This window comes from Bos indicus x Bos taurus, chromosome 10 (assembly GCF_003369695.1).
Source record: "Bos indicus x Bos taurus breed Angus x Brahman F1 hybrid chromosome 10, Bos_hybrid_MaternalHap_v2.0, whole genome shotgun sequence".
NCBI lineage: Eukaryota > Metazoa > Chordata > Mammalia > Artiodactyla > Bovidae > Bos > Bos indicus x Bos taurus.
In genome coordinates this window covers 34,106,107-34,119,213 of record NC_040085.1, presented here as the reverse complement: position 1 = coordinate 34,119,213, position 13,107 = coordinate 34,106,107, and the positions used below count along the sequence as shown (strand labels likewise).

Here is a 13,107-nt window from a genome sequence, read left to right as displayed (position 1 = left end):
TTAACTGAAAATTCCTTTTTACAAATCATAGAAATTCACATGAAAATATAAATCATTTTAGTTCAACCCAAATAATTCTGCATTCATATGATAGCTTAACCTTGGGAGACGGTGGACCTAGAAGTCACAGTAAGTTATTTCTCCATCCCATCTGTCCTTCTCATATGTTCACTTTGCTGCTCTGATCTGCATAAGAATTAACTAGGATATGCTATACATAAATTATTATATTTATTGAACCATATCTGTTGGTCTTTAAAGTGTAGGAATCATCTCAAAAGTAAAGTTTTAAAAACTCACTATTACTATCACTACCTAGTTTATAGTCTTTATTTTTAGATAACATAAACACTAGCAGCATTTCTAACCACAAGAACTTAAGTATATATAATATTTCAAGAATGCATTCACTAGAAGAATGACCTCTTTATTTTAACGGCCAGAGCTTCATTGCTATTGGTTTGAATGTACTTGATGGTTTCATCAGTCCCTTGGGGCTTGCTTCCTATTTACCTTTGCTTACTAATAGTGGACTGTTCAACTCTTCTGTGGATGGTCCCTAACTCAGCTTCTTAAATCTATCGTTCATCTTACCCTAATCTTAATATTTTTTTCATTCGTACTATTAAAATTAGAGTCAACGTGGTTCAGAAATTTTTACTGAACACATTATGTTCAGAACAATAAGTTGGATCTATTCTTTTATTTTTTAACTTTTCATTGGACTATAATTGATTTACAGTGTTGCATTAGTTTCTGCTGTGTGTGTATGTGTGTGCTCAGTCATATCTGACTCTTTGCAATCCCATGGACTGTAGCCCTCCAGGTTCTTCTGTCCATGGACCTTTCCAGGCAAGAATACTGGAGCAGGTTGCCATTTCCTACTCCTGGAGATCTTCCCAACTCAGGGATTGAACCTGAAGTAAACCATCTTTATATATGCATATATCTCTCCCCTTTGGACATCCCTTCCTCCTCCCATCCCATCCATCTAATTCATTACAGGGCACTGAGCTGAGGTCCTTGGGCTTTACAGCAGATTCTCACTAGCTATCTATTTTCCAATTGATTATTAATAAGTTAATAAGTTTCCAATTGATTATTAATGTGGCAAGTATTATAGAAAGGGCAGAGAAAGTCAGGGGAATGTTGTAAGAAATACAACATCATAAGCAAAGGGTAGAATGTGCGGTGGGAAAATGTGGTCTAATTTTTGTAGATTTTATGTTTTTGTACATTTTATTTTTGAGTCATTATAATTATACACTATGAACACCTTACTTCTTGTAGAATACGATCAGTGGGAAGACCAATTTTAAGTACATCCTGTCAATCAACATATATTTATTAAGCAATGATACAAAAGGCTCCCTATTCAGTATTCTGAGTGATATAAGATGACTCTGCCCCTAGAGGGTCTCATGATTCAGTTAAAGAACATTTCATCACGTTGAGTAATAACTTACAACCAAATACTAAATAATGAGTTATAAATAGATATTTTGGTATAAAAATGTAATAGAAGTTACAAAGAAAGAGAATTTACTTCTGAGAAGGTCAGAAAAGACTTGGCTTGTTTGACTTTGTATGAATAGAATGCTAGATTTCTAATTTTAAAAAAAGATATGAAACAGGCAACAAAGGTTTACTGTATAGCACAGGGAACTCTAGTCAATATCTTGTAATAACCTATGATGGTGCTGTGCACCTGAAACATTGTAAGTCAACTGTACTTCAATAATGTATATAATATATTTACAAAAAAATAGACTTTACAGAGTAGATACAACTTTTTTTTGAACTGCACTTCAGTTTATTACACCTTAAAAAGATTCATATCAAGCAGTAGTTTTCTTTAAAAAAAAAAAAAAAAAAACAACAGCAGAGTTTAAAATTATGAAAAGTCATCTTAAAATAATGATGAACTAACTTGGTGTGAATAAATATTAAATAAAAATAATAAATGAATACATAATAAATTAGTTTGTGTGAGGAATAAGGAAAAAAAGTAAAAATTTTCTTGGACTTCATGGAGTCTCAAATGAGCCACTGAAGGTTTTTGAAATAAACTTTCAGAGTAGGAGAGCTATTCAGGGTTTTCTAGCATGACAATCAGAGAAGGCAATGGCACCCCACTCCAGTACTCTTGCCTGGAAAATCCCATGGATGGAGGAGTCTGGTAGGCTGCAGTCCATGGAGTCGCTAAGAGTCAGACACGACTGAGAGACTTCACTTTCACTTTTCACTTTCATGCATTGGAGAAGGAAATGGCAACCTACTCCAGTGTTCTTGCCTGGAGAATCCCAAGGATGGGGGAGCCTGGTGGGCTGCTGTCTATGGGGTTGCACAGAGTCAGACACGACTGAAGTGACTTAGCAGCAGCATCAGCAACATGACAATGACATGATGACGATGCGTATGGTGGGAGTATGCAGAGTGATTAGAATAAAGTAGAACAGCAATTCTCAATAGTGGGCAGTACATTACTTTAGCCAAAATAGACACTCAAGCTGTGTTTGTTAAATTCATGGTTGATGAGAGTCTACAGCAAATAATATGCCTACAGATTGAAGAGTAAAGGCCATTTATAAAAGAAAAACTAAAAAATAATCTAAGGCATTTGATGCCATTGAATGTGAAGTAATGAGAGACAGTGAAGAGTGAATTATGACAAGAGTCTTGAGTCTGGAATAGGGGAAAATGATGGTGGCGATCATTAAAATGTAGCAGAATGTCAGAAGAGAAAATTTATGAGGTGAGGCAGTAAGTGTAAGTAGAGTGCAATGATGAGCTCATTGAGTTTGTATGACCTTCTATGTCTTGCTGATGAAAATCTTTGTCAGGCAGTTATCAAAATACATAGATGAGGTCAGAGGTCAGAGTTATAAATAGAAATGGTGGGCGAGGACATTCATAGAGAGGTCAAGGGGAATCCAAGAGAGAACAAATTCAATCTGGAAATTAGAGACAAGTCTAACTTGTTTGTTGGCAAAATATGAAGTGGCTTTTTTGGGGGTAGGAGCTCTGTATTGCAGGAAGAGTAGAAGTCAGTAAAGGAAAATAACAATAAAAAGAACAGTCAGAAAGAATTAGAAAACCAAGATAGAATATCTTAAGAGATCCAGATGGGATGTGGAGACACTCAAGTGCAAGAGTGTAAAGTAATGGCTAGCAAACATTGCAACTAAAAAGAAAGGAAAATTTTGGAAAAGCAGAATTTCATTAATTGCAATACTATTGGCCATTTTTCCCAAAAGTGTGTGTGTTTTGGCTTAGAAATTTGTTAGGTATCTATACATAAGTGCTAATTGAAATCATGATAATGCATCAGATTGGTTTAGAAAAGTAGTAATAGTAGAAGTTTGCAGACTAAAATTTGTATAATAGAAAATGAAATAAATGTAACCAAAATGTCTCTAAATTATTTTATTTATAATTTTGTACCTACACACAAGGTGCTGTCAAAATAGCAAAGGTAATCTAAAGTATTAGAAGGAAGTGGAGAAGTATACACACATAAAAAGGAAATGAAGATTTATTAAGATTTATTAAATTTTAACAAAAGAGATTATTAGTGACACTGAAAGTTTCAGTGAAGTGTTGAAAAAATATCCATAAAATATGGATTAAATATAATTTGCCAGTGGAAACAGAAACAACACTGGCAGAATATAATCAATTCTATGTAAATAAAGAGACTTTATCATCAAATATGCATCTAAATGGCATCATTTATTCTTTTATATATTTAAGAATTGTTATCACTGCCTGGTTCATTTTAGAATACTGACTATATTTATTAATGTCTATTGAATTCATATCAGGCACCAAGCGGAAATAAATTCTGGGGAAATAAATATGTATAAGCAAAACATTGAGTGGTGAAATATAAGTATTCATAGTACTTTTAATTGCAAAAGAATTTGTTTAAAAAGTATCTCACCTATGATAAATCCTCTGCCAGGTGCTTAGGACTGGAGAAGGAAATGGCAACCCACTCCAGTACTCTTGCCTGTAAAACCCCATGGACGGAGGAGCCTGGTGGGCTGCAGTCTATGGGGTCGCTAAGGGTCGGACATGACTGAAGCGACTTCACTTTCACTTTTCACTTTCCTGCATTGGAGAAGGAAATGGCAGCCACTCCAGTGTTCTTGCCTAGAGAATCCCAGGGACGGAGGAACCTGGTGGGCTGCCATCTATGGGGTCGCACAGAGTCGGACACGACTGAAGCGACTTAGCAGCAGTAGCAGCAGGTGCTTAGGACATACTACTGAGAACAAGACAGACATAATCTCCCCCCTTACTAGCAAGGGGGGAGTATGGCAGAAAATAAATCCATTACCAAAATAAGTGGAAAAAAGAAACTGTGTTATAACAAGATATAAGCAGACCTCACAAAAAAGGATTCCTCTTTTTCCAGAAAGTAAGGAAAGACTTACCTGTGGAACTGAGGAGTGTTGGGATTGAAGAATGAGACAAAATTTGTTATGCATAAAGTAAGGAACCAGGCATGTGCAGAGGGTCTGTGGCCACAAGAAGCTGAATATGTGGAAGACATTAGGAAAATGAGAGGAGACAGGAGAGGTGAGGAAAATGCAGGTCACAAAGGCTTGACAGTCATGTTAAGAATTATTGTTTATTTTTAAGAACAATAACATGGCATTCTTTTGGTTTAAGCAGAGAGAGGGCATAATCAGATTTCCATGTTTAAAAAAAAAAGTCCTGATTCTAGATTAGATGATCGTATTTGCTTGGATTCTTAAGCTATACTAAGCACAATCAAATTTCTCAGCTGAATGTTGGGCTTAGAGCATTATATTTAAATATAAATAAAAAATGTTCAAGATTGGATGTGTTGCAAGGTCAATAAGAGAATCTGAGATGGAGATACTGAATATATGAATATGAAATAATAATTGAAAATCTAAGATTCCTGTTGCTAAAAAAAAAAAAAGAGTAGATTTAGAGGAAGAGACTTGAAGTCTGTTTCGGGATATGTTGAGTTTTAGGTATCTACAGACATAAAAATAGACAAAATACACGTAAAAACTTTGCTTTATACATCTGAAATTGAGACAGTTCTGGAATAGAGATAAAGACTTGAAGAAAAAGGCAGGAATACTAACGCATATATATGGAATTTAGAAAGATGGTAACAATAACCCTATATATGAGACAGCAAAAGAGACACTGATGTATAGAACAGTCTTATGGACTCTGTGGGAGAGGGAGAGGGTGGGAAGATTTGGGAGAATGGCGTTGAAACATGTAAAATATCATGTATGAAACGAGTTGCCAGTCCAGGTTCGATGCACGATACTGGATGCTTGGGGCTAGTGCACTGGGACGACCCAGAGGGATGGTATGGGGAGGGAGGAGGGAGGAGGGTTTAGGATGGGGAACACATGTATACCTGTGGCGGATTCATTTTGATATTTGGCAAAACTAATACAATTATGTAAAGTTTAAAAATAAAATTAAAAAATAAAAAAAAGGCAGGAATATAGGGCTTGCAGTATAAATTCATCAGCAAGGATAAAATCATTTAAGGAAATTTTATAAAGTGTGATTAACTGTGGAACAAATAGAATTCCAGAGAATACCAACAGTCAAGTGTTAAGGGGAGAAAGAGAAGTAAAGAAATCTAAGCAATGATATTCAGAGGTACGAGGAGGAAGACGTAGTATCTTGTTCAAAAAATTATCTGAGTCAACTGGTTCTAGTATAACATATTCTTCCTCTATGCTTTCTAACTAAGCACACTTTTATATGCATTGTATATAGATAATATGAAAGCTCTGTAATATATTGAGAACATGTTTTAAATATAAATTCTAGAACAACACACACTGACTCTTTGTATATTCTGTGGGGTATATTTGCATCTGCTTATACAGAAAAAATGCAATGTCTTTCATACAAAAAAATTTAAAATATGATTATTATTTATCCTAGAGAGGAAAATATTGTTTTAAGGTGTGACTGTTTTAAGACTGAATTTTACCAATGAATGAAAGGAGTTAGCCAAATGCCTGTACACACTGAAGAATATTCGAAAACACGTGTACCTGCCTATGCTTTTTTTGTGTGTGGGGTGTGTTTCTTTTCTTTTTGTTGGCAAATGAATAGGCCATGTCTTACGTATTAAATCACTAAGTATTCTGATTCTTTTGAATAATGTATGAAAGTATTGTAATTTTTAGGACTTGAATGAAGTCCTTAAGTAAAATAAAAGAAACACATGGTTCTGTACAGATGTTATCTGGAAAAATTAACATTTTGAAAATTGCTATACCAAATAAGATGTCATTGGGAGACATTTTTACCATCTCCATAATTAAGTTACTTGTGAGAGGAACTATTTTGAGAGATGCATTAATAACTTTAGCTGGTAAAGAAAAAAATCCCAGGAGACCTTATTTGAATTGGGCAAGTTTTTTTCATCATCTTATTGTTGTTGGTGGTTCTTTTTATCTTTTGCATAATTTCAGTGTTTTTGTATGGGCTTTTTGGTTCATCAAGAGTGGATAAGACATTTTTGGCAACTTGCCTAATTTGAATTTATCTGCAATCCTGCAGATTTACTCAGGAGATTTAAAGTCCTGAACGTAAAGTAACAAGAACAAAAATAATATAAAAACATCATGAATACTCTTTAAATGCAGTTTTAGATCTATCATCTGCCGTTGCTCCATATACACAAAATATTTATGTATATAAATTTAATTATCTACTATTAGATTGACTTCATTAACTTTGTTCTACCAACAGTGTTTCATTTATTGTCTCATCTTCAGAATCCTTTTCTTTCATAACATTTCATGTTGAAGTCTGCATAGATAACACTGTTTGTTGAATAGACTCCATTATTAAGTACACTGTTCTGATCTTTGCATAATAATTTGCATGACTACCACCAGGAATAGATCCTCCCCTTAGGAAGCTGGTTTGCAAAGAAATTGTTATGAATTTTCATTGCTGTTTGTTAGCTTTTATCTCCAAGCACATGGCAGTATGATTTTTAAAAGCAATATATTTTTAATATTTAGGGCATTTTTCTTAAATAAATGACAATCTTCCATATTCTGATAATATGATTTAAAATACAGTGTCATGATTCATCCATTTATTAATTTGGTTACCACTAACTTTTTCTAATGACTTTTTCTACATTTTCAGGGTGAAACGAAGATTTTAAAACTAAAGAATCTTCGACCACAGGACTATGCTAATTATAGCTGCATTGCTTCAGTGAGGAATGTATGTAATATCCCTGATAAGATGGTGTCATTTAGACTTTCCAATAAAACAGGTATGGAACTACAATCTGAATGTTTTATGTTCATTATCCACAACAAATGTTTTAAAAGTCTCTATAACTTTTTAACAGACCAAACGATTTCTATAGTATATGTAGGAACAGTGCCTTTTCTTTCCAGAAAATTCTGTGATACATTAAAAATTTTTTATAATTGGAAACTGTAAAATTTAACTGCAATAGACTCCCATGTAGGGTTTTTGTTTATATAGCAAATCAAATTATAATTCCTTAAAATAATGCTTACCTAGATATCACAAATCAGCCTGTATTTTGTTCAAAGAAATTTCAGAGAAATACTAGATTTTTCATATGAAAATTTATGCTCCAAGTTGCTAAAAGTGTTTTGTGATTCCAAAGCTGAGTAAAAGAGCCTTTCCCTTACTACGTTTAATGTCAAGAAAGCTAATTGGTAATTTCAGGTAGGTATTTTTAGGAAATTATTTTTGTAGAAAATGTCAAAACATTAAGAAGATTTCTACTTAAGTTAGCCTATGTTTAGTAATATAGACCTCAGAATAATTACAAACATGTTGAGAAGAAATGCTTGAATGAAAGAGCAAAGAGAGAGCATGTGAATGAGCTACTTTTTTAAGTTTTTATATAAAAAATCACCATAATAAATTAGAATTTGAATGAATTTTGAGAAATTTTCAGTGGCAATTAATGAGTTTTTGATCCTGTGTTATATTAAAAGTATAGTACTTTAAAAAGTGCTTTACCCATTAACAAAAACCTTGAAAACTGTAGGGTTTGGTTTTCTTCAGTTTAGGTCCTGGGTCTGCCACTTATTAGCTCTTATTAGATCTTGTTGATCAAGTTACTTTACTCTTCTTTGCCCTAGTTTCCTCATAAACTCATAAAGTTATAGGAAAGGATTTATGAGTTAATGTATAAAGAATACACTAAGGGACACACTTATTTGTTCCTCTGACAATGAGCTAGTAGTTAGCAACTCCATCTACTCATTTGGTAGAATATTAAATCTAGGGCTCTTTGGAAAGATGAAAAAATTGTGTGCTCATACTTTGACCTGTAAAAGGTCGGTTTTCATTCCAGTCCCAAAGAAGGGATGCCAAAATGCCAACGAATGTTCAAACTATTATACAGTTTGCTCACTTCGCATGCTAGCAACGTTATGCTCAAAATCCTTCAAGCTAGGTTTCAGCAGTATGTGAACTGAGAACCTCCAGATACACAAGCTTGGTTTTGAAGAGTTGGAGGAACCAGAGATTGAATTGCCAATATCCTTTGGATCATGGAGAAAGCAAGGGAGTTCCAGAAAATCATCTACTTCTGTTTCGTTGACTATGCTAAAGCCTTTGGGTGTGTGGATCACAAGAAACTATGGAAAATTCTTAAAGAGATGGGAACACCAGAACACTGTATGTGTCTCCTGAGAAACCTATATGCAGGTCAAGAAGCAACAGTTACAATCAGACATGGAACAACCAACTTGTTCAAAATTGGGAGAGAAGTACAACAAGGCTGTATATTGTCACTCTGCTTATTTAATTCTATGCAGAGTACATCTGCTTTTTTAACTTCCATGCTGGGCTGGAGGAAACTCAAACTGGAATCAAGATTGTAGGGAGAAATACCAACAACCTCAAATATGCAGATGATACTACTTTAATGGCAGAAAATGAAGAGACCCCTCGGCTCCATCCTGGATGCCTGAACCATAGTTACTCCATTTTGATTTTTAAATGCATCCTTTTTATTAATGATTAAGGCAAATGTACAGTGCATGTTGACAGATGATAAGACAGGGTGTTCTAGTTCAAGCCAGATCATGTGTAAGCCAAGCTGACTTCACCATATCTCAATGTGTGTGAATATTTCTTCAATTCAGTGAAATGAGGAATAGCGTGATAGTGGATATATTATTACTTATGTTATAGCCTTGCATTTGAGAAGTGCTTTATTAATTTTAAAAGTATTTAATGCTTATCATTTAAGTTTACCTTTATAACTACTTAGATGTAAACAGGTGGGTTGTTTTAGTCACGTGTTTTCCCATCACCTGACACATAACAAACTGGCCTATAGCAATTAAAATATTTTCATTTGGACCTACTATATCTCACAAAGTACTCTGCTCAGAACTGTATAATAACATATAAATGGGAGAAGGATTTGAAAAGAATAGATATATATGTATACCTGAATCATTCTGCTCTACACCTGAAACTAACAGAAGCTTGTTCATCAACTATATTCCAATATAAAATGAAAATTAAAAAAAAACAAAATTTTTGATTTAAAAAGTATCCTCATTGGGTTGTTTTGAGGATGAACTGAAGTAAGACAAACAAAAATTCTTAAAGATTAAAGTACAATAAAATTGTATTTTTTTTATGCTGAACATATGTGTAATTTTATTACTTTCCAATTTCCACAGCTAAGAAGAGATGGAGATAGGCTTGGTCCCAATGTTTGAAGGGTTATTTTAAAATAGGAGACTGACTAGCTATTCAGATCTTTTTGTGGATCTGAGAAAATGAACTTAAATCTCAGCCATTGTGTTTTATTAGAAATAAATGATTTATCCTAAAGTGGAAAGGAAAAGATTATCACAAGAAGTAATAGGCTTTCCAACTCCTAAAGTCTTGTAAAGCAGCTGGATGACTATTTCCAAGATAATTTTTAGCAATCATTAGCTCAGAAAGCAGAGATTTGACTACCTGTCCCACGAAGAACACAAGATCACTTTCTGGTCCATTATTTTTTAAGCAAAAATATTATATGTCTAGACTGAACAAACAAACTATTATTCTCTTTTATGAATATTTTGAATATTCTCTTTTATAAATATTTCACAACATTTAGGTTGACAGTCATTACAAAATGAGCTTCAGAGTTATGGTAAATAACCAAATTGAAAAATATAAACTTGTACCTTGTTTGATTCTGTGTTGACATAATCAGGTATGTCATGTGCCTGGTGAATTTTTGAATTTTTCATATTCAAATCAGGTTTGCTTAAGCACATTTCCCCTCTGGTTGTGCTCAAAGTTAGAAGAGTCCATGAATTTCAAATAAGTTTTCATCATCTCCATGCAAATTGGCCTGTAAACTAACAAATAAGTCCATAGTTTTACTACCATCAGGAGATCCTAAGTCACCACTGCCATAACCAATATGAGAGTCAGGTATTTTTAAGTTTTCCTTCTTGTGAATTTCTAAATAAAAAGTTCTCACACTTCTTAGTGTACACAATGTCAAGGAAAATGTGTAACTTTTGAGGGAAAAGATACTCTATTATAAATATTGTAATGTTTGATTAATCTCCTTTGTAATATATTTAGGAAAGTATAACTTTGGAAATATTAATAATTTTTGTATAGAGATCAAATAATTTACTAAAAATGTATATTTTGTATAGACAAAATTTCATTTTAACATCTTTATAGTCAAATAAACTTTTAAATTTCAATCACTCTATCGATTGGACTTGCACAATGCCCAAATGATAAAGCATGTGAAGATGGAAATAATGTCTGCTGTGGATGAGGGTTTCTAAAAGGTTTTTCAGCAGAACAGTTGCATCATGTAGTATAGATTCCTAAGCCTATTCCACACCTACTGAATTAGAATTTCTAGGGAATGACCTGGCAATGTATACATTTTAACATATATAAATGCTTTGGAAAACAAATGTCTTTATTGTCAGACTGTTTTCCATGAAACTCTTACATTTTGTGAATAGAAACTTCCATTGATAAAAATCAATATTCTAGACCTGCTTAAAAAAGCAACTACTAGGTGTCATAAGCAACTGCTAGGTGTCATTTTAAAAGTCAGTGTCATCTATAGATTTACCAATAATGTGTTTTCTTAACTTTCTTACTATGAATTAGCATCATGGTAGAGCTTGAAATTATGTATCTATCATGGAGTATCCAATCATTTGTTGGTCTCTGTTGACTACTTGCTATGCTATGAAAAATTTTCTGTTACATAAATATTATTATTATTTATCATACTAATCTAGCTGTCTTAGACCTCATCATGAACAATTCATAGAATTTTATAAAACATAAGATAGCATGTTTGTTGATTTTCAGTTGTCATAACCTCATAGCAAGGTCTAAAAATCATTTTGATAGTTTTTCAACTCCCTTTTGGAAGAAAACGAATATTACCTTTTGATTGGTAAATTCTTAATGTCCTTGTATTTTTCATAGTTTATTAAAATAAACCTGTTCAAATTTGAAAATTTAGAATATTAATAAATGAAAATATATTTTTAAATATCATAATTATGGTAACTATAAACTGAAATTTCTCAGATTATGTGTATTTCTAACACGAGGACACCTATAATTTATAATTAAACAGATTTAATTTATTTTAATATATTTCAAGCACTTATATGTTGATGACGTGATTTCAAAGGCAAATAAGAATTAAGCATGTTATTTTAGGATGAAATGCATATTTTGTACCTACTTGGGAGGTTATGATGAATTCCATAAAGAAATGAAACAGGTGGGGCTAATTTTACTAAATTATATAGGTCTTCTGATTCAGTCTGCTCAAATTTGGCATTTATAAAATTATCCAATTAGGATGTTTTCCATAAATGTGTATTACATCTAGGAACCAAGTCATCCCAAAAATATTACTGACTATAGAAATACGGGAAACATCTACATCCTCCTTCTCTTCTGCTTTCTCTCTTTCTTCTTTCTCCATTTTTTTCCTCTCTAATCTGTCCCAGTAAATTTTACCATGGAAAAAGAAAGAGGTTAGGAAACATCTGTTCCCTTCATTATATAACTATTATCTGTTCTTATTATTTTATATAACCTGTAGAACAGTTGTAATGCTCAGCAATTTTTGTGAGACCTAACATAAAATGTTGTGTATGCTGTGATCTATTCATGGTAGTTATCGTCTATGTTTAGAGGAATTTAAATTATCTAAGTGTTATGATTAAATAAATAATACTTCAGTTATTGGAATTTTATGGAGGTGTCTGTAATAGGAATAGTGTGGACATAAGCACCTTCTCTTGTAAAATAGTATATCCCATTGTCATATATAACTAGTAAAAAGATGAAAGGAAATGACTGGGGAAACTTCTCTGTCATCTGTACCTGAGTACTAACCTTATAAATATTTCTTAGCCGTGTGTATATTTGAACTTCTTTACTTTAGGTGAGCTCCACAGCATCTAGCCAAACAGGTTATTAGCACCACTTATTAAAAGAAAAAGAAGAAACAGAAGGAAGAAAAAGGAGAAGAAATGGAAAAAATGTTTTATTTTTTATGGTAAAATCTTGGGAATATGAATGCTTTAGCAGATTTTTAAAAATTATACATAATGCAGGTTTTCTAAACAACAGTATTTACTACTAAAGACACCAAAAGAATACAAGCAATACTAGTACAATCTTAATGATAGGCCATATAATTAGAGAATGAGATGTTTCCTACACCTCTCTTGCATGAATTTTGAAGTTCAAAAGCCTAAGGTTCATATTTGTTTTTCTCAAATTGGAGATTTTATTTAGCTTCTCTAAACTTGTTTTTCCCCTCTTTAAAATAGAGATGACACAGAGATCCATATTATTTTGTTTTATAGACTGTAAATGCCCTTAAATGAAAAACTTTTAGAGATTCCAGCACATAACAAATCCAATAAATGGTAGTCATCATTGGGCTGTTAACCTTGATAATGGAGATAAAGGATAAAATCAGTATCATCAGTAATCATGGTGAGATGAGGACAAGAATCTTAGATTTTTGCTAGGATATGGTATATAGCTTCAGTCATTGAT

At 32.9% G+C, this 13,107-nt stretch overlaps 1 protein-coding gene across 1 annotated transcript in view; it reads left to right on the top strand.

The window, feature by feature from the left end:
* MDGA2 (MAM domain containing glycosylphosphatidylinositol anchor 2) overlaps positions 1-13,107 on the top strand; it is a 914,699-nt gene that overhangs the window by 552,822 nt on the left and 348,770 nt on the right. The window contains exon 5 of the mRNA XM_027553676.1: positions 7,180-7,312. Coding sequence (XP_027409477.1) covers positions 7,180-7,312 — 133 coding nt within the window. The remainder of the gene's footprint in view (positions 1-7,179; positions 7,313-13,107) is intronic.